The 21,935-nt window shown below is 45.7% G+C and overlaps 1 protein-coding gene across 10 annotated transcripts in view; it reads left to right on the top strand.

The window, feature by feature from the left end:
- Window positions 1-21,935, top strand: part of ASAP2 (ArfGAP with SH3 domain, ankyrin repeat and PH domain 2) — a 177,223-nt gene that overhangs the window by 127,229 nt on the left and 28,059 nt on the right. For all 10 annotated transcript variants that reach the window (XM_044771922.2, XM_044771918.2, XM_044771926.2 and 7 more), the window contains 5 exons: window positions 5,048-5,135; window positions 9,956-10,004; window positions 10,088-10,254; window positions 12,667-12,800; window positions 19,834-19,928. In XM_044771922.2, coding sequence (XP_044627857.1) covers window positions 5,048-5,135; window positions 9,956-10,004; window positions 10,088-10,254; window positions 12,667-12,800; window positions 19,834-19,928 — 533 coding nt within the window. The remainder of the gene's footprint in view (window positions 1-5,047; window positions 5,136-9,955; window positions 10,005-10,087; window positions 10,255-12,666; window positions 12,801-19,833; window positions 19,929-21,935) is intronic.

Genomic DNA, 21,935 nt, shown 5'->3' with positions numbered 1-21,935 from the left:
AGATTTCTGCTTCTCCATTAAAGTAAAAACGTTTAAGTGGTCAAGACTCTGGGAATCAGAACTCTAAGAGAAGAGAGATTTCAGTAATTTTATTGTAGAAATCTAACACACTGCGCCAACCTTAAGTCCTTTTTGTATCATCCCATGTTTAATTCCCATGCAGGAAAACTGAGCCCTGTAAGTTAAGCCTATTAAAAACCAATCAGAATTAAATGATTTACTCATCTGGCTTTTGGAGACCAGGGATTTGAACCACAGTTACAAACACAGCCCTTCATACCGCAACCCTCTTTTCCACGGTGGCAAGAGGCGTGTTATCAGCTTTCCTGGTGTGACGAGATCTGGTGAAAGCCACGGAGGCTGGTAGAGATTTTTGAAAAAGTCTAAAGGCTGAGTTGGTTGCTGTTTTGTTGCTATTGAGACACTGGTGGTGGCTTGCATTTCTGTTGCCCAAGCAGGAGGCCGGGTGCTGGGTGTGTATTAGCAGCCTCAGTCCTCTGAGTGGATGGTAGTGGAGATAGCCTGGATCTTCGTCTTTACTTTCCCTCCTCCCACCAGTTCCCTTGGTGACAGGTGGAGCTGGGCAGGAGCACAGACGGGCTTTTGAGGCCCCTATGGGAAAGTCCTGGCTCAAAGGGGATTCCAGAGAAACAGCCCTTCTCAGTACTTAGGAATAAGGAAATAGAGTAAAACCCTACTTGAAGGACGGCCCTGCAGTGTGGATTGTGTTCCACTGGGGCTCTCTTCACTTTCACTGATTGTGCTTTTGGAAAGGAGAGACATCAGAGCTATCAGATATCAAGGGTCATCTATAGGGATCTCTGGGGACCTCTGGTCTAGGGAATTGAATGTGTCTCTTGCCTGGGCAAGTAAAGGTCATTTCTCTTTTCCAAAATCCGGCCTTCACTGGTGTTATGATCACCTCGTCACTCATGGGACCGTGCAGTTTGGATCCTGATGTATGTTTTTCCCATATAAACGCATGCGTGTGTGTCTGCATATGAGTGCTGTAGAGGAAGGGAAGCAAATTCATTCAGTCACCACTCCTCTTTAAAATTAAGAATGTTAGGCTGGATGATGGCCAGGTTCCCTTCCGGCTCTAAACACCTGTGATTCTGTGATTTGCTTTCAAGTTGTTTTCCACTCGGTTGTTTTAACTCAGGTTTACTGCCTCAGTCCAGAAAATTTCATAAAATAAGACTGAGTTTCATTTCAAGCTTGTTTACAGCTCTTAAGTCGTTTGGTATATTTGCTTTATTAAAGTGTTCCCCTAGACCCAGGGTCTCAGCTTAAGCCAGAGCGGTCCTCCCTCCACAACAGAAATGAAAACAGGCCTGGTAAGCCTCTGCTGGCAGCATAAACTTTGGTTCCCATCACTTCCATTGCTTGAGCTTCCTCCCAAAAGACGTGGAGGCTTAGTTCTCTTTAAATGTCGACGGGTTGCCCCAGTTTTTGGCAGATAAGTACAGTTATAACTAGCTTCACTAGCTTGCTGACAACTCAGCTTGTCACATCACCTGCATATTGAATAAGTCCTTTGTGTTTGGGGGAACCATCTCTAGGGAATCTCTGCTCTCCTGATGCCTCATCCTGCCTCGCAGCCTAGGTTAGTAGCGGCCGGAGCAGCCATTCCCTCCTACCTGGAGGAGTGGCAGGTGAGGGCTCCATCCCTCTGTCTTGCCAGGAAAATAAGTGGGTTCATGTAGCAGCCCTCCTTCTAGAGCAGAGCACTCCTTTTCTTTCCTTTCTGTTCTGCATGCTCTGGAAGGCAGAATCCTGACACGCCCTGTGCTACCGCATCCACAGAGCGTTTGCATGCGGTGATGTGCATTAGCCGCTACCGAGAACCAGAGTTGAGAGATGCCTTTTTTGTGTGGCTTTGTTTTGTTTTGGCTCCTTGTGTGGCTTACCTGTTTAGCCAGCATCTCCCTGAGTATGCTAATTTACTGTCAGGAAAAGGTGCAATTTTTCAAAGTCTTGACTGAGCAAATGGGAATCTAAGAGCAGTACCTGGCACTCAGCATAGAAGTAGCACAGGGTGTATTTGCACTGTTAGCAAAACTGATTTCTTCCCAGGAAGCTGGCAGCCTTTGGGAAATGAGATTGTTGTGTTCTCTACTCTAGCAGAGGGATAATGCTAACATCCGGGATGAATTCAGTGAAAGCCCAAGATGGTATTCCCCGTTAGCCAAGGCTAATCGTGTTTTCTGGCACTGGGAAGAAGTGATCCTTGGGACAAAATAACCCTAATTAGGTATCTTCTTTGCCAAATTCATAGCATTGCCACACCGCCAAAGGCTAGGGACTGTGTTAAGCTGGAAGAAATGTCCGCTGGTTCTCACACAATCTAAAAATTTTTTTAAATGATCATCAATCATGCAGAAAGAAGAAGAAAAACTTCCTTTTAAAGGCCCGACAAGTTGGGAAAAATAGAACGGCCTGATTAAGTATCACAAAGAATCCATGCCTTTGCACCAACACTAAGTCTGTAGGTCTGTTTCTCTCTCCTTCCTGAGTTTTCTACTAAACCGGGGCTTCTCAGATTAGGCTCTTAGGAGCACTGCTATGTGATGAATTAGCTAGTACTCTTCTGTAGCTGCATTAAATGATGTTACTGTTTTTCCCAAATTGCAGCAGGGAGGGAGTTTAATGGATAGACTATTTCTCTGAAAATTTTCTCCCGTCAATTTTTCTCATAGCTTGGCTGTCAGCTAATACTTAATCTGAATGGACAAATAGCAAACAATTATTGATGTAAAGCTTAGAACAGCTGATATTGCTTAAGATGGTCAGCTTGTGTGTTTTGTGGACTGATTCTTAGGGTCATCATTTTTTAATATGTAGCCACATCTGTGCCTTTATGATTATTCCTACTTCAAATATAGGCACTCAATATTTTTCCGTATTTTGTGTTCATACACTGTGAAGTAAGGGATCTGTCTTTGTGGGTAGTTGTCTCAGCAGAAACGAGCAACTTTCCCCGTAGCGCAAGGGAAAAAGGGAATACAAGTCAGAGGGAGGAAGTGGGGGCGGGGGTTAATTCACAGGATGGGTCTTTGCTGCACTGAAAGATCCTTACAGCCCATCCAGGTCGTCACTCTGCTTTCCATGGAAAGCATGCCGAGGGCAAGAGGGAGTGGCAGTTAAGAGCTTGGGCTCTGGGGCCAGGCTGGCTTGTTCCAGTGTTGGCTTCACTGCTCCCAACCTGTATCAGCTCAATCAAATTATTTAGTCTGTCTGGGCCAGTGTTGTTATCTATAAAATTGGAGTTCCTACCTCAAAGGGCAGTTAGGACAATTAGATGAGTTAATTCATTAAAAATGCTTAGAACAGTGCTTGCCTCATACAAGCACATAATATAATAATAATAATAATAAATAATAGCTGAATAAATATAGGTATTATTATTATTATGCAAAATCATCTTCTTGTCCACGAAAGTGTTTCTGTACTTACCAAAGTGCACCAACCCCTTCTACTGCTCCTGTGTGTAAGACTTAGCGGACTCCAGCACTTTGGAAGTAGGCCAAGAACGTCATTTAAATGCGCATATGCCGTTGTGTGGTCACGGGAGACGCAGACTTTCTCTGGGCTCCACAGCTGTGGCAAAGCGTTTGGTTGCATCTGTAGTGTGGGCACCTACTTGGCACTGCAGAAATGTAATATTTGGTCTGTTGGTTCCCGGACGAGCCAGGTACTTGCATTGGTAAAGATCCAAAATTGGATTGATTGTGTTTTACCTGGAATTGTCAAGGTTTGCAAGATGAGGCAGAGCTTGCAGTCTTCTAATACCGATTTCCGACGATCTAGGGACTCTGTTAGACATCTGCAGGTTGTAGAGAATATCCAGTGACTTCCATCAAAGAGATGAGGTCAACATGGCGACACACCGGGAGGGTCTGCTACAACTGCGCATTCATCCAACTTCTGCGTATCTACACTTCCTTCTGTCCAACCCAAATTGTTCACAGTGCAAGGATCAGTCCTGTTTTAATGGAGACCACCCTCCCTCACCCTGACTCTGGGAGTTTAGTGGAGAGAGGTCTGTAAATGCATGCGGGTCTCACAGGTCTGCCCAGGTGTAGCTGCTTGTGTATGTGTACCTCGGTCCCAAATCCAAGCTGTTACAATTTCGTGACACACCTACTGGCCACGGGAAGGGGCCAACAAGAACAACTGAAGTCAAAGACATTTTGTTTGATCTTTTCTTTAGTAGCTTGGTAAGAGGTAAGATAAGCCCATTCATATTTGGAGATTTCTCCAAGATTTCTGAGAGGCATTTTACCATTCAGAAGTTTTTTCTAAAATTATCTTCTTATCCTTTGCCTTTTGCATTTTTGGACCAAATATGGTAGTTTTTGAAATGGTAATAAGATAGCCATTTTTGACACATCTCTGACAAAAATCTTTTGTGATCTCTTGTTACCGCTTTGGCAGGTGGGATGTTGGGGGAGATACGGATGTGAATGACGTGGGTTTTGTTGAAACTGGAGTGACAGATGGTTGGTATTTAGGATTGTGAGTCTATTATCTGTCATCACTTCAGAAAGTAACAGAAATTTATTTCTCTGTCGTTTTTGTGCTGTGAGATTACTTTCCCTGGAAGTAAGTGTTTACACACAGCAAAACACTTAAGATCACCAGAAATTGAGCTGGGTTCCCAAGTCACCCCGCCAACTGCCTCTGTCGTCAGTAGAAATAAGGACAGAATGTCTCAGAGCTTTAGCCATGGAGCATTTTGATCCCAAGGAGGCCACCGCCATCAGTATCAAACGATCATTGCTTGTCCCCGTGTCTGGATGGGCGTGTGGGCCACTCAGCGTCCCTTGCCGGGAGGGACAGCTGCCCTCTGGGGAGCTGAAATTGAGGGACCTGCTGTGATGTGCCTCTGTCATGCCTTCCCACATAAATCTGCCTTCTGAAAGCTATCTTTGCAAACCAGTGACACCCCTGATCTTGCCCTGTTTTAATGGGGAATGACGCATTATGGTTTTCTATTCCTTCCCACCCAGCTCTGTTTCTTTCTTTCTTTTTTTTTTTTAAACAGGCTAACCGGCCTCCTGCAAAGCTCAACCTATTAACCTGCCAAGTGAAGACCAACCCTGAGGAGAAAAAGTGCTTTGACCTTATTTCACGTAAGTGTGTTTGTCAGATGCTGCACCACAGAGAAATGGCGTTAAACTCTCTTCTAGGGCATCCATCCCATTTCAAACAGTGCCTTTTAAAGAATTGGTTTTCAAAGAGAAATGACTTTACTTCAAGTGACATATGTGCTTTCTCTTTCCACTCATAATTGTTCGCCTGCCGGTCCCTCCAGTTGAGACTTGACTTCGAGGACGGCCCTGCTCTCCTCGTGGGGTCTGTAAACCCAGATACGTCGCCTCAGCTCCCTGAGCCTCAGTTTTCCTAGTTGTAAGCAAGGAGGTTATACTAGATCAGTCCTCAAGCCTGAATCCCTTCACTTAACTAAAAAAAGGATGATTCTCTTGTCAGAGTTTCCCTAATTTGGGTGATGTTGGAAATGCTGCACAACTAAAGTGGTAAGGTCTTCAGCAGGGCCCTTGAAACTTTGGTTTTTGAAATTGGTTTGTCTTCCCCACCACAGAATTGGTCTTTCCCCTTCTGTTTGCTTTTCTTTTTTCCGGCATACACACAGGGATTACCACAGAACCGTCTATTGTGGTGAACGTTCAGCCAGCGTCCCCTAGGAAAAAAGAAAAGGACCAGTGAGAAATCCTAAAGAAAATAGGCTGCTGGCCTCTTGTTCTTGGCAATTTTTGGTGGCAGGGTTACAATTTAGGGGGAGAGAAGGGGCCAGCTCCTTTTTCAAAAGGCTTTCAAAAGGAAGTCCCTAGGGGTTTGGGCTCTAGAGTGAGATTGATAGAAGACTTGACCGTGTATTTCAGGAAGATGGGCGCTGTCTTATTTGCCTCAGTCTCCCTGAGCACGAGCTGGCTGCTTGTTACGATGTCTGTGGGACTGTATTTTTGAGGGCTAGAAAGTTACTTACTAGATAGTTTAATGCTCACAGCAAACTCGTGAGGTAATTTTACTGTTTTGGCTTCGCTGGGTGAGGTGAAGAGACGGAGGCTGGAGGGGGGGTTCCTCTTGAACCCCCATTTCCCTCTTCTGATGTGCGCTGTACTGAGCTACAGGAGAGTGTTGAGCACTGTGCTGTGGGGGAAGGATATTGTTTGTTCTGTTCTTCAGATTCTAGACTGATTTGTAAAATAAAAACTGACTTTATCCTCTTTCGAACCCTGTGTCCCAACTCAGTCTAGTGAGGCCCCCAAATTCATTTACCCTTCTCATCGAAGCTTGGTCTCAGATCCTTCCTTCATACAAGGTGGTGTGAATGTGGAGAACTGACTATAGTTTACAGTGTGATCACTACAGGGGTTATCTGCCTCTAGAGAACAATAAAAAGTTTTCGTTAAAGGGAAAAACCTTGATGGTATAATCTGATGTCAGCCAGTGGCTAGGTAACACTTGGAGGATTTTAGGCCTTGCCATTTTCTGAGGCAATAACCCATAATAAGCAGTATGTCACCCTTCAATAAGTGATTGACACTTAGTAGTTCGCTAAGCTCTCCTGAGTTCTGCACAGGTGGAGGTGGGTGCGAGCTCTTCCCTCAGCTCACCCGTCACCTCCGTCACCCCTTGTGGGAGCCCCAAGTAGACCTATGTAGAACCGTTTATTTCAGACTTGTGAACAACTCCACAGCGTTGCCAAACCTACACATTTTTAGCAACAGCTCAGGCACTGAGGAGGGTTGGTAGATGGTAAGTGTGCCTACCTACCTACCAAGCATGAATTGTTGTGTTCCTCAGACGTGTGGGAAGGTGGTCTGTGTGAGTCTGGTTTTGTGTGAACGCTCCAGCAGGCTGTCATTTGCCTAGATTCCATCAGTATCTTTGCTCTAGTACCTAATGCGAAATAAATATCTTCAGGCAAGGGTTTCCAGCCTCTGATACCCAGAAGGTTTACTGAGTCTGGTTTGAGGCGCTGTCATAAATTTGCCATAGTCCGTTGTCATCTTTGAAAAAAGCTCTCATCTCTTCTTCTTCCCACTGTCTTCCAGGGGGTAGAATGAATCCCAGTCCTATGAGTTTTTCTTCCTCAGCTAGTTTTCCAAGGGTGTTCCTCCCCCAGGTATTTACAGTGAAAATGCTTTGTCGCAGTGCTATGTGGGTTTGAGTTCCTACAGAGAAACTTGAAACTTCCCCCAGGAGTCGTCAAGGGAGGCACTGCAAGGTGCTGAAGCCTTGATTCGATGAGCGTCCTGAGAAGGTCAGGCTTGGGTTCGAGTCTGATTCTGCCTGACCAGGGAATGTGGTTGTTACCCTCTCTGACTCCTCCTCTTCCTACTGACCGGGCTAGTGGGACACTATCACCAAGATGCCTTTGAGCTCTTAAAACGTTTGGGTGTTTGGAGAAATAAAAGGCTGCACGATAGGCAGCGAGGATGATATTTCAGGTGTGGGTCTACCAGGCACCAGGAGCCGCTGCGCCCTCCTGACCCTTACCTTGTAAAGCCATCTTGGAATTGCTTAGAGAGCACAGAAGAATAACAGACAGACCACTGGCTTCACTTATTTTCCTGCAAGATCCCCCTTTGCCATTCTCTCCCCTAGGCAGGGATTCCTCACTCTGATCAAGCTATAAACAGGCCATGCTCTCAAGGAGGACATTTTCATGGCAAGGCCAGCCCTTCTCGGGTTGACCCCACCCTTTGCAAATTCAAGTCCTAAGCCATTATCCTTGAGTCACTCAGTAACCGTAGGCGTGTTGGAAGATGCAGGAGAATTCAGAGATGATCTAGGTCAGTCCTTTGAGTAGGATGGACCCACGGGGAGTTGGTAACTTCCCGGGTCCACACGACAGGTTCGTGGCCAATTGGGGCCAGAGCCTCAGGTGGAGAAGCAAGAATTCCTTGAGCCGAAGGAAGTGGGTTGCTCCCCCTTGCCTCTTTGATTTTCCTCCTGAGCTGTTCCTGGTCTGGCCATGAAGTGGCTCAGTGGTAGACACGTCTCAGGTACTACCTGCCATCGGCACAGCTTCCTGAGAACTCCGAGATCCCCTTAGTGTGGGATGTGGACCTGCCATCCACTCCCTGCTCCAGATGAGGCTGTGTTCATCAGGGAGAAGGTGGGAGCAGGGAGAGAGGCCTCGCTCCTCTCTTTCCAGCACGTGGTGGAAACTCCTCCCAACAGTTCAGCCTGGTGCAGTCACTAATACTTAGTTCACAAAATCAAGTTCATTTTTCTGATCTTGAAACAGGTCTCTTAAACTCTGTTCCTCTCCTCAGTAACAGGGTGGGGATGAGAGAGGGTGTATTTCCATTCCGCTGGGTGTCAGAGAGTAAAGGTGAGATGGTGTGGCAGGAAGCGTTTCAGACCAGGAATCAGAAAACCTGACTCGTCCACTGCTGGGTACGCTTGTTTTTTGCCACTTGACCTCTCTGGGCCTCCGTCTCCTCCCAGCCAACTTACTAAGAATTGTTCTAAGAACCAAAGTGCTTCCAGGAGTATAAAAACTACTATTGGAAGATGACGTATTAGCTCATCTTGAGGGGCACAGATGTTTATTATGTGTCCCCAAGAGCAGTCCCTGCCTGTCACTGCTCTGCCATCTGGAGAAGTTGGATCACCTCACTTTTTTTTCTTTGTTGTTTTTATATTTAATTTTTTGTTTTGTTTTGGGCTGATTGTGGAATTGAGAACTTCTGTATATCCCTCATCCAGCTCCCCCTAATGTCAACATCTTAGTACAGTTTTCCGATAGTACATATTACCTTTTGTATCTGTCATTGATGTACGACTATCAGTACCAGGGAATTGACATTGGGATGATGCTATTAGTGAGGAATCTTACTCAGATTTTACCAGTTTTCCACTAATGTCTGTTTCCTGTTTGAGGATTCTCTCCAGGATCCCACCTCGCAGTTAGTTGTTATTTTATCTGAGTCTCTTATGGTCTATGGCAGTTCTGTAGTCTCTCTGTGTCTTTTATGACCTTGATTCTTTTAAAAAAATTTTTTGCTGAGGCAGATTTGCCCTGAGCTAACATCTGTTCCCAATCTTCCTCTTGTTGTATGTGAGCTGCTGCAACAGCATGGCTACTGACAGACGAGTGGTGTAGGCCCCCACCTGGGAACCGAACCTGGGCCGCTGAAGCAGAGCATGCTGAACTTAACTGCTAGGCTACTGCGGCTGACCCCCATGATAACTTTTTGGAAGACTGTTGATCCATTTTTTGGTCAAGTGTCCCTCAATTTGGGTCTCTCTGATGCTTTCCCCCAATTGGACTGAGGTTATGTATTTTTGGCAAGACTGACACATCATGTGCCCCCTCCTCTCTCCTGTGCATACAGGGGGTCAGCGGTCTGGCAAAACCCTTGTAAACATTGCTGACGCCAGCTTTGTGTGAGCATAAGAGTTTGTGTTCCATCGTTAGCAGTTCCTCTTGATTTCGCTATATTTGTAATACAAGCACTCCCATAGCATTATGTTGCTAGAGTTTCTCCTAATAATCTTTTTCTAAGAAGGCCAGAAAACTGCTAAGATAACTCGCTTCAAAAAAGCTTTTACTATTCAGAGGTCTTTAACAATTACTTTTTGGGGGCCAACTCTGTAGCAAGTTACCAAAATGAAGCTTCTGAAAAGATAGTGATGGTTTTCACTGAATAGCTTCAGTTTTTGGAAGCTGTGCCTTTTTAGACTTGAATGGAAGAAGGGGCAGTTTCGTCAATTTGCATTACAAAGCCACAGTCTTGGAGCAAGCCGAGGCTGGTCTGTGAAGGAGGGGAGCGAGTGCTCAATTTTATACAAATCATTGATTTCCTAGCAGAGAGTCAAGGTTATTCCTGACATTAGTTGTAAACCACTTTCTTTTGGAATTGTGCATGGATTACTGTCTGGGCTCACAATTGATGAAACTCCTCTTGCTGCGCAGATGACAGGACGTACCACTTCCAAGCTGAAGACGAACAGGAATGTCACATGTAAGTTCTTTGTGGGTGGGACTCAGGCTGGGACTTAGCACTTGTCCTTAGGATTCAACACAGTGTCACTATTACTCTTCTAGATGGATGTCTGTGCTGCAAAACAGCAAAGAAGAAGCTTTAAACAATGCATTTAAGGGAGACGACAATACTGGAGAAAATAACATAGTCCAAGAACTGACCAAGGAGATCATCTCTGAAGTCCAGAGGATGACGGGCAATGACGTGTGTTGCGACTGCGGGGCGCCAGGTGACCCAACCCCCCCCCCCCCGAACTCTCTGACGTTTAAATCCCTTTCTGAGTCACAGAATCCAGTCATTGATTTTCCCTTTCACTTCCACCACAGAGTTCAGTGCCGCTCAGCCTGAGCTCATCCCATGCCGTCACACAAATGCTTGCTGAGCTGTGTGCAGACTGTGTGGGGGGAAGGGTGGGAAGATGGCTCCTCTGGCCCTCAGAACAGGACCTCAGGAAGATGGCCTGATAGAGCTGAAAAGATTTAAATGCTTGCTGAGAAATGAAAACTGAAGCACAGGCCGAGGTGAAATCAGGGTCATCTGCTCTTTGTATTGGCTCCAGAGGCTGTGTCTGGGTGGCTTTTCCTGGGATTTACTCCATCCTCCCTTTGTACTGCTTGGTGGAACTTCTGTAGTAACTTGAAGCCCCTGTCTAGTCTGTGACCCAGGAAGAGCCGCTCACTTTGTCAGGTACCAGTTTTCCTCTATGGAAAATGAACAAACAGGTCAGGATTATTTCCAGGCCTGCTAGCTATCACATTCTATAAAATGAGATGTTTATTTCCACATTTTGATAAAGCTTGTGAGGGACTTCATCTCTAATGGACAGAGCGTATCGCTGCAGATTTTAACAACTAGTGATTTCAGAGTGTGAGGAGCTGACAGTCTTCTAATTAAGATGGAAAGGTGTTGGGGCAAGGGAGCTACAGAAGAGTGTTTTCTGAGTATTCGTAACGTGAGAGAGATCGTGGCTTGGCTAGAATTGTCAGTTACCTTTTCATTCCTCTAATTCTCTGACAATTTTTATTGAAAACAAACACAGCAAAAATAGAGTGGATAGTTGAGAAGTTCCATGAGGTTCCTGTTACCCTGAGGGCTGTGTTTGGGGGTAACTGGAGGAATTATCTCATGGGCGTCTTGACCCATTTTGGCAGCATCTTTTAAGATCTTTTTGGATCTTACCTTTTAGGGATTGATAAGTAGTGAATCGTGCTTTTTCTTAAGAAAAGATAAGGGTAGTATAGTACTTAGACTTTTAAAACATTTTTATAAAGAAATCAAAGCTATGTACGTTTTTTTAAATGCTAAGACAATATGGGTGTTGTAAAAACTTGATGTAAAGTAGTCTAAAATGTACACCTGTCCCTACCAAAAGCATGGTGCCGTCAATACCATAGAACAGATCTAGTGACGTGAACACACAAATGCCGGGAAGTGTTTCTTAGCATGGATAAAATTTTTTAACGTGAACTTTTTTTTAATTAAGATTATGATATTTAACAACTTTGTGAAATTTCAGTTGTACATTATTGTTAGTCATGTTGTAAGTACACCACTTCACCCTTTGTGCCCTCCCCCCACCTCCCTTTTCCCCTGGTAACCACCCATCAGTTCTCTGTCTATATGTTTAACATGAACTTTTTAAGAATAACTTCACAATTGTCTAGTGACCAAGGTTGCGATATTTACCTGATGTGAGTTTCTAAGGGCAACAAGCAATTCTAAAGAGAATTGTACTTATGGGCCGTGATAATGGCCATTTTATTTTGAATGCCCCATTTTCAGTAAATTCAGCATTCATCTGTCAGGCATTTCTTGAGTACCTGCTATGTGCCAAGCACATAGAAAGATATGTGCCAAGGCATAGTAGGATGCTTCAGTGAATAAGTAAACATGATTTGAAGAGAAACTCGGTGGCTGGTGCAAGCATGGGTTTGAGCCCAGATAAAGGCAAGACTGTGGTCTGGCTCTGCATCCACCTGCAGCCTCGAGCAAGGCCCTTCTCCTTTCTGAGCATTGTGAAGACACCTGCCCTGTTCACCTCCTGGGTCTCTTGTATGCAGTAAATGAGGTGTTATGAAAGGATCTGTAATTTCTGAAGCTCTCACAATGTGAGCTGTCATTGCTGCTCCCGAAGTACTGAACACAGCATGGCATCAGCACACAGTATGTGTTCTCTGTTGTCATTATTAGCATCTTTGTGAACCTGTAGACATGTATGTTTTAAGTCTGTTCCCCTATAGAACCAGACTTTGGTGGGCCTCAGTTTTCCTCTCCCTCCCCTTTACTAGTAAGACCAGGTTGGTGATGGGTGTGTCTGTATTCAGGATGGCCCTCCAGGGACCCATGGCCACTAGAGGGCACTGTGTCCTATTTATTCTTGTGCACATGGCACCTGTCACGTAATAAATGAATGGAAGGCTGGGGAGGTGGAGGGATAGGAAGAGGAGAGAGAACAGACATGTGCGTTTATGTGTATTGTGTGTAAACTAGTGGTAATCATGGATGAATGAAGGTTCTGGCTGCACCAGGTATCAAAAAAATGCTCGTGCTCCAAACTCCCTGGTTAGAAATTATGCAGGAATAAAGTTCTGACCCTGGCCTACTGGCTGCAAGCTCCAACTTTCCCTGTTCTCTTTGACAGATCCTACATGGCTTTCCACCAATCTGGGCATTCTGACCTGCATCGAGTGTTCTGGAATCCACCGAGAGCTGGGGGTTCACTACTCCAGGATGCAGTCCCTGACGTTAGATGTATTGGGAACATCTGAGCTGCTGGTAATTTTCAGATCCTTGATTTTGGAATGGAACTAAATGAGATGAAAGCTAAGTTTTTATTTTGGCCTTTAAATCCATTTTGGTTTCTTGAAACTCCACTGGGCTGGTGGTGTTGATGTTTGCCAGATGGATTTGGGCAATTAGAAGCTCTTTGGTAATCCCTCCTTCTCAGCTAACTAGTACTTCAGGGCACTTCTTGTTGCAAAACTTTATTTTTAAATGAATAAAGTGAAGTGAAACTCAAAAAGGAGCATTGAGACTAGAGTAGGATTCTGGAATAGGGTGGTGGTATGGTCTTGTTCACCCCATTCGTAGACAGATGCAGAACCTGAAGCCCAGGGACAGTAAAGGACTCATTCTCCCTGAGTCATCAGCTGATTTCTGCCACGTCTGGTCACTACCTGGCTCGAGCCTGAAGTGGACTTTTCTTCTGCCCTTACTGTCACTCTGTGGGAGAGATATTGGTCTTTGCTTTTACTGCCTTTGTTTCTAAAAAAGATCTTTCATTCTCGGTTCAGTGATAGCACATGAGCCATGCAGTATATATCGTTATTAGGAGGTTGAAGCATTTTCTGTGAAGTAACTAACTCTCAGAGTATTGAGTCTGTGGCCCCACTGAGGAACAGGGCACATCACACCGAGGTGGTACTTTGGGGCCACCTAAAATGTGAGCTTTTGTGGGCTGTTTTCAAAGTCCATGACTGCTGGTTAGAAAGCAGTGTTGGTAATTCTTTCTTGGGGTAGCCGGGCATTGGACAGTAAATATTAAGTGGATATTGATTGCCGTTGATTTTAGTGTCAAGAGCAGTAGTCTTGACAGAAAATCAATTGTTGTGGTCAATATACCTCTCAAGAGGCCGTAAATCTCATTGATGACTACTCTGGATCCAACGTGTGTGAACTTGTAATGCATTTTGAACTATCCTGTCAAATCCTTCCAGTCTTTCCGAGGAATTTCTTTATGGTCTTGAAAGACAGAGTTGGGAGAAACTAGAGTGGATTCTGGTAGCCCATTTAGTGATATCCCTGGTGACTTCAAGTTTAAAACTAAGCCACCCTCAGCGAGGCCTGAGCGGTGTGTTTTTGGTTACACACTGTGGTTATTGTTAACGTAGTGATGCACACAACCTGCCTGCGTGGTAGAGCTGTGTGTGCGCGCGTAGTAGTCTGCGTAACTGATGAGGGCGTAGATTTGAGATTCTCACAGTCTATTTTCAAAGAAACACAACTGCTTCTCACTGAGCACTGATAAACTATGGCATGTGCTATACTGCTGTACTAATTTTCTTAAAACACTGGGAAGCGTTGTGATTTATGGTGAAATAATAATTGCTTAGTTTATGCGAGGCACTTTGCAGAGCACTTTCTATGCATTAGCTCATTTGCCCCTCACTACAACCCTATGACCTTGGTATATTATCCCCATTTTACAAAGGGGGAACTGAGGCTTAGAATGTTTAAATATGCCCAAGGTTGTGTATGAAAGAGCCTGGTCTGGGGCGGTGGCCCCTTTAATGTGATTCCAGAGCTCACACCCTTAACCTTTGAGGAAGCTGGGATGTAAACTGGCCTTTGCGGTGGTCATCTTGCCCTGTGGCAAGATGTCACTGCTGTCCCTCCTCATCCCTGTTCCATTCCCCAACCCCAACAAACGTTTAACAGCCAACTCTCGGGGTAAAAAAAAAGCCCTGCTTTGCAGTCTCCCTATTCCCATGATATAGATACTCCCACCATGGCCAGTTTCAGGCTACCAGTGTGAATTACTGAGTGTGCAGTGGGAAAGAGATGTTTAACAGCACACCATTTATAGTAAGTTCACCATACAAATACAAGAGTCATAAGTAACTTCAAAAACATAGAGGGTAGTAAAATGTAGTAAAATAATTAGGAAGTGTTGAGTGTTGAGTATTTATTACTATTGTTTTTTTCTTCCCCAAAGCCCCAGTGCATAGTTGTATATCCTAGTTATAAGTCCTTCTAGTTCTTCTGTGTGGGACACTGCCACAGCATGGCCTGATGAGTCGTGTATAGGTCCGTGCACAGGATCCAAACCAGCAAACCCTGGGCCGCCAAAGCAGATCACGCAAATTTAACCACTTGGCCATGGGGCCAGCCCCTATTACTGTTTTTAATATAATTTATTTAATTATGATTTTATATGATGTAATTTTAATAATGGCCATGTGAGCATTTAATAATGGCTCTAGTGATCTGGTAGGAGCCTGACTCCAACACGTCTGTTACACCTGCTTAAATGTGTCTCAAAAATTTAACTGACGATGTTCATGAGCTTCTGTTGCCTACCAAAGAGGAAAACACCAAAGAAGGCTGAAAGGAAAACGTTTCCATTTTGATGAAAAGATGAGGTGGTTCTGATCCCTGGCTTAGATCTTGGTTTCTGTCTCCCAGAGCTTCTGTCTGTATATTCTCATAGGAGAGTAAAGTTTGGCCAACTCGCAACCATTATGGAGATATCAGGCAGAGCCCTCCCAGTCAGCGTCTGCAGATCTTTCAATGTCTGGTCTCTGCTGTAGTTTTCAAGTCTCCCTATCTAAGTCTTTTCCTGGGCGGTTATCAGAAAAACAAAGGGCAGGAGGCCATGAATCATGTGGATTTATTTCCACCCTCTGCTTGTCCCTGAACTCTGCCTGTCTGGTTGTTTACAGGAGGCAGACATCCATCTCCCTACTTCTCAACCCCACCCCATTACTGTGTGCCAGGGCTGCGGGTATGACATTGTGTCCCAAACCCTTATTCCTCAGCCATTAAGTTAGGCAACAGATGGAGAGTACGTGTCAGGTGTGAGTATTCATTTGTAAAGCATAGGAATTTCAGACCTTTTCAAAGCACCTAGTTATTTTATTTTGCTTAGACAGATGCCTGAACAAAGGATTTTCTGAAGGCTTGATACGCGCACACACACACACACACACACACACCCTCCCCCACTTTCTTTCTCTCCCTCTCTCTGTGCGTGTGTATTTAGAATTATGTCTGGCATGTAGTAAAAACTGTAAAATATTAGCTATCATTATTATCTCCTCCTCCAAGATGACTTTAACAAAATCCTTTCAGAAGAATGATCCATGTGTCCTAATGTGTGAATCCACAGGAAAGTTCACTCTGATTGTCTGCTCCATTTATGAACCTTTCAGATTCATAGGGCAGTGATGTCAGCGTCTTTGGCTGATTTGTTCATTATCGTATGTTTTCTTGTGCAGCAAATGTTAATTAGACTCTTAGTACCCTATTAAAGAAGTAAGAGGGTGAACTGGAAAGTAACTTTCCAGCATCTCTGTGGGTGCAGCCTGGACAAAGGTGTTTTACAGGAGTAGTGTTTCTCTGTCTTCAGGTAGGTCAGTAATGGAGCCCCCATCTCAGGGTGATGTGCTGTGACAGGAAAGGGATTTTTAAATGACAGAGACAGCAGATCCATGAGTAGGAATTTTCATTCTCTGGCTGGCATTGTGTTCCTAAATAAACAGAAGCTCACCCCATAAAATGTCACTGCTGTCCTCCCATATGGTCTCACCATATTCCTCATGATAAAAGTCTTTTGCTTAATTCTGTAAATCATTTTCTGGCCTCGAGTTTGCAAACACTCTCCCTGGATGATGTGCTGTGGCACTTTGACCATTTCTTTTTAAATTTGTTTTTCTTTCAAAGCATGCTTGATTTCCATGTTAATTGACTGGGTTTCAGCCGCATTCGTGAAGGTGGCTGGTTAGTAGTAATCTTTCTTCTCTTTACCTGCTTTTAGACACCCTTATTCCTCAGCGGAAAGAAGCTGGGGTCACTGAAGTATTAATTAGATTAGTCCTGGGCAGTCGCGCCACCTTCACTATGTTAGCATGCACCAGCTTAATATTTTCAATTTTAAAGCAATCTGCTTTCAGAAAACCTCCTGCTAAGCATAGATTTTTTATGTATTAAAGGTGTGCCGTGCTCTGTAAGCCTTCCACCCTTCTGGGATCTGAGGGGGCCCAATAAAGAACAAACCATTTCCCTACACAAATTTGGAGCTGATTGAGAGTTCAAAAGTCTGGTTTGTTATTGGAAGAAGCTGAATTGGTTGACACATGTGGTGGTTCACCCGTGTGGTGACAGTGTGCCAGCCTGCCGAGTGCTCGCCCCCCGGGCACGGGCAGCAGGAGCAGACTGACCCTAGTGCTGTGTCCTGTAGGCACCTATTTTTCTCCTGAGCTCCACAGTCAGGGAAATGGTTTCCCTCACATGCCCACTCCTCTCTTAGGGGTGTGTAAATTCGGAGAAGAATGTCACAGTAATTGATGTCCCTCTACCTGGAAACCTGAAAATACGGGACAGGAGATTTCCCCCATCCTCACTCCAGACTCTAAAAGCAATTTCTAGAGAAAATCGAAGGCCTCTTTCTGGCTCAGAGGACCCTGCACAGGGTGCTGCTAAGGGTCTCAGAAACGTGCAGTTCCTGGCCCCTGTCCTCGGGCTTCCATGCAGCGAGGGGTTGCATGCTGAGTGAGGGTGCTCAGAGGTCGTCTTGACCAGGTCACTGCTCTGCTGCCGCCCCTGACCCTCCGTTCTCGTGGTGCTCAGTGCACACCTCTTTTCCAGCCTCATCACGGTGCGTTTCTTTTCCTTTTTTTGTTTTTTTTTAAGATTGGCACCTGAGCTAACTTTTGTTGCCAACTTTTTCTTCTCCGCAAAGCCTCCCAGTACATAGTTGTATATTCTAGTTGTGGATCCCTCTAGTTGTGGATCCCTCTAGTTGTGGCATGTGGGACGCCACCTCAGCACGGCCTGACGAGCACTGCCATGTCCGTGCCCAAGATCCGAACCTGTGAAACCCTGGGCCACCGAAGTGGAGTGCGTGAACTTAACCACTCGGCCACGGGGACAGCCCTTATTTCTTTTCTTTTTAATTATCCTCTGTCTCGCGAGACTGACCTCCCTTTGAGCAGCATCATTTCTCATGCCCAGGGCCCAGCACACTTGCAGGCTCAGCGTGCATGTGTGGACCCACCTGGGGCTGGGGTTCCCTTCTCTGAGTGGTGCAGTACCTAAGTACCCTGACCCTCCTCCATCTGACCTGGCCTTGCGTCTGCCTTGGCGCAGCCCTGAGTCCTGGGTGGTGGTCTCTGTGTGGGGGCTGCTTAGCATCAGCCTTCCTGCTTCCTGGGCTCCTGCCCTCTTGGCCTGCTGGGGCCCCCATTTTCTTCACATGACCCTGCAGCCTCCATCTGCAGTTGCTTTGCTTTTGTTGATGATTCCAGAGGGGTTCTCTGCAGGCTGAAAGATTCACTGGAACTTGGCAAAACTGTGAGGTGGTGCGTTTCTCTGTGTTGGACGAGTGTGACGCATGGATGTGGTGGCTCCCTGGACCAGCTGTCCCCTAGTAAACCAGCCAAGTCCAAGCAGAAGGGAAGCAGCTTTCTGATTTCCCAGGGAATTCTCCTCCTCTCGTTCTCTCCCGTCTGCTTACCACAGACCAGGAGGCATCAGGGCCCCTCGCTCACAGAGGGGGAGCTGTGGCTTGTTCTGTCACTCACCTTCTAAAAACGGTTGTGCTTGGCTAGGTGACAGTGTCCATGATATTGAAAGAAATCCGAAGAAATCCTTAGCTGGCATTGGCTCCACAGTACATCAGCCCCTGTCACCTGATGCGGTGTACCACCCTGACCATCAGCCTTGTCTCTAGGGAAACTGCAGTGGGGCACCTAGGGTTTTGCCACCTGACATTGGCTTGAGGCCACCGGGCCAGGACTGAGGACTGAGACAGAGTAGGTTAGTGCTTGGTGCTTTGGGCCAGCTAGGAAGCTTTGTTCATTTGTCAAGGACAAGGTAAAATCAGGAAAGCTCATCGCCCGATTATTAAGCTGTCCCCCATGTTTCTTTCATCCTTTGGCATCCCTCACGATACCCTTTCACTATTTTACGTTACTTGCCACCAGGAAGTCCGACCTTCTCTAACCCAGATCCCTGTGGTGGTTCCTTCAGCCACTTCCCCCTGGAGAGAGGAGAGGCCATTCAGGCAGCAGCCTTGTCTCTCAGGACATCCCCGTAAGCCTTTGTCCGAGTAATTCATTGAGAGTTAATATCAGAACTGTCGCTTCTCCCCATTGCATCGTTTCCAATGTGGAAATGAAGTATCTGTTCTCTCAAAGCACAGTGCGAGGTGCTCCCCTTCGGTTTTCTTTGTCTCATTAAACACGGAAGAATCGGATCTGGAAACCGGTCTGTTGGGTGCTGAGCCGAGGGCTGGGAGTGAGGAGTGAATCCCTGCTCCTGAGCGACTCCCAGTGCGTCCGTGTTCATGCCTCCGTTCAGAAGGATGCCAGCTGCCGTACTGTCAGGGTAGCCTGGGTGAGACAAACTGTGACATTTATCTCAGTATTTGCTGCCTGGTGTTCAGTAAGCATTAATTAAAATGTGTTAATTTTTAACAAGTCAGAAGGTTGATTGGCAAGTGAGGACCTCACATTGGAACAAATAGATTACATTTTTAGTGCTACAGTTTATTGAATGCTTTCACCTAAGTTGTCCCATTTTATCATGATTACAACCCAGTGAGGTGGATATTATCCCCATTTTACTGATAAAAAAATCGAACTGTAAACTGACTTGCCTGTGGTCACAAAGCCAGTAAATAGAACCAGGATTTGAACTAGAATCTTGGCTTCCCGGGTTGGGAGCCACCTCCTCACTGGCGTAAATAAAGGTTTCGAGGCCCATGGCAGTCGGAGCACAGGGTTTTTGTGGGGGTAGGTAAGGATGGATACTCACATTGGACCAAGTTACTGCTTCTCCCCGTCCGTCTGTCCAGGCATTCTATCTGGGGGATGTTTTATGAGGACGCTCCTCTGTAATAGGCCTGCTGCTGCTTCTCGTTTTATGGGTACCTTGGGGGTTTGGGTTTTGTCTGTCTTCATTAAAGGCAAACCACTTTATTGCTCTATTTCTTAGTGGCCGTTAAATAAATCATCAGATGTCTGAGTACTGTGAGGCAGTGGAATGTATTAATAATTGAGTACCCTGAAATAGGCTTTTGTTTTTGCAGCTTGCCAAGAATATTGGGAATGCAGGCTTTAATGAGATCATGGAGTGTTGCCTTCCAGCTGAGGACTCGGTCAAACCCAGCCCAGGCAGCGACATGTAAGTATGGGACTGGCCATTCCTGCTTCCAAGGTTGGTGGTGTTAACCTGAGCCCCGAGAGGCAGGGGATGACGAGTTTGGGGTATGTCAGTTGTTGCTTCTTTAGGGAATACGTCAGCCTAAGTTGTTTTCTTCTTAAGTCACTTTAACCTTTTTGGGTTTCCAAATGGAAATTTGGTGTGGCTGTTTTTCTTAGGAAAAGGCCACAGGAAAGCCCATTAGCCGACACTGTGTATGTGAGGGCGGTGTGGGGAGTGTCGCCCTCTGCTGGTGGTGTGTGGGGTGCACCCTTGCCTCTCTGCCTCTGCCTCTGCCGTTGACCCTCTGTCACTCTCCCACCTTAGTTCTTTCCGCATAAATTCTGAGCCACTGGGAGGGTTAGTTGTCATAGATACATCATTATGTATCATTCTCTTTCCCACTGTCCTTGCAAATGTGGAGTGTGTTGTTTCCTTCAAAAAAATTTTTTTGTTTTCATTTTACTGTTGACACAAAACCTGATTGAGAAGCTTTTGTGCCTCATCATGCATCCAGCTGGCCCACTGAGGCAGAGCTTGCTACAGGGGGTTTTCCTGCCAATCTTACCAAACAAAGCATAAATCACCAGGTCACACTGGGCCTTCAGAGAGGTGGGTGGGAGACCAACTGGTCAGGGCAGTGCCTGGCTGCCCACTTTCGACTTCAGCCCTGGTGGGCGGCCGGTCTGCCTGCAGGAGGGCTGGGAGTGGTTTACCCACTAGAGTGTGACACAAAGTGAGCAGACAGAAGGAAGGGGAGAGAGAGGGGGTCCCAGGTCAGTTAAAAGAAACAGCACGTGCATTTGAGTGGTGAGTCTGGACCAAAGTGTTCTGGCAGGTGAGGGAAAGTGAGAAATGTGTGATGAGAGAGAATAGAAAAACTTCTTTACAGAGACAGCATTTTCTTTGGAATAAGCCTGAGATAGAATTGATGGTACCAGTTCTCCTAAAGGACACTGGGAACAGTGAACAATGGCTTTATGAGTGGTTTTACTCTTAAGTAGGTGGTAGTTTATGGGCCCTTTGCAGGAGCAGAGAATTTAGATTTTTCTAACCGTTTTGTGGGGGCATGTCTTTGGGAAGACGAAGTTGCAGGCCTGTGTTCTTTTGCTCGGGTAAGGTAACTCAATACAGGAAGGGAGCTTAGACAGCTAAAAGAACGACAGGCACCGTGTGGATTTGACACCCTCTCGGGTATCAGCTGTCTGAGGTGAGCCTTCGATTGGTGTTGATTAGAGTCGGTTCATGTTTGAGTCGTGTAGCGGATTTTTGTGGTGTAGCATTTCCTTGAGATTGGATAATGTGTGATTCTTCATACCAGGCATGAGGCTTACAGAGTTATTATCCTCTCTTGATGAAGATCTGAGTTCCAGATCTATATTCTCACCCAGACCCGGAGAGGCAGTATGGGACATAGAAATTCCAGTCCTTACCCGATCATGGGACCTGGGCAGGTTCATGAACCTCTCTGAGCTTTTTTCCTTTAAGATAACCAGGGAGACAGCACACCCACCTCACAGTCATTGGACGTCAGTGGGATGGTGAGTAGAGCGTGTGGTGCTTAGATGGTGTCAGCCACTCTGCTTAGTCACTGTGGGTGTGGGCAGCAGAGGCAACATAAGTGCCATGCACCGATTCCACATCCCCTGAAAAATTCGGGTCCTCTCAAGTTAGGTTTTGGTTGGAGAGTTACAGGGGAAACTGACTCTTCCTGGGATAGCTAGAAGATCCGGTTTAGTAAAGGAGGTTTTTTTGGTCCAGAATGACATGTTTGTTTACTGTTTAATTGACACCTGCTCTCACAGTGAAGGTACCAGTCTCCTGAGAAGCTGTAATACTGATCAATTTTGAACACAGCATATGATAAATAATTTCTTCCAAGTACCAGCGGTGCTTTATAAGAGTAGAGAATTAGTTTATTTTGGGGCTAGATGATTCTAAAAAGATGAATACTGTCTGCTTGGAATCCTTTAATATAAATGTTCTCTC

Source organism: Equus asinus, chromosome 6 (genome assembly GCF_041296235.1).
Source record: "Equus asinus isolate D_3611 breed Donkey chromosome 6, EquAss-T2T_v2, whole genome shotgun sequence".
NCBI lineage: Eukaryota > Metazoa > Chordata > Mammalia > Perissodactyla > Equidae > Equus > Equus asinus.
The sequence above is the reverse complement of the archived record's forward strand: the minus strand, read 5'-3'. Positions and strand labels throughout refer to the sequence as shown.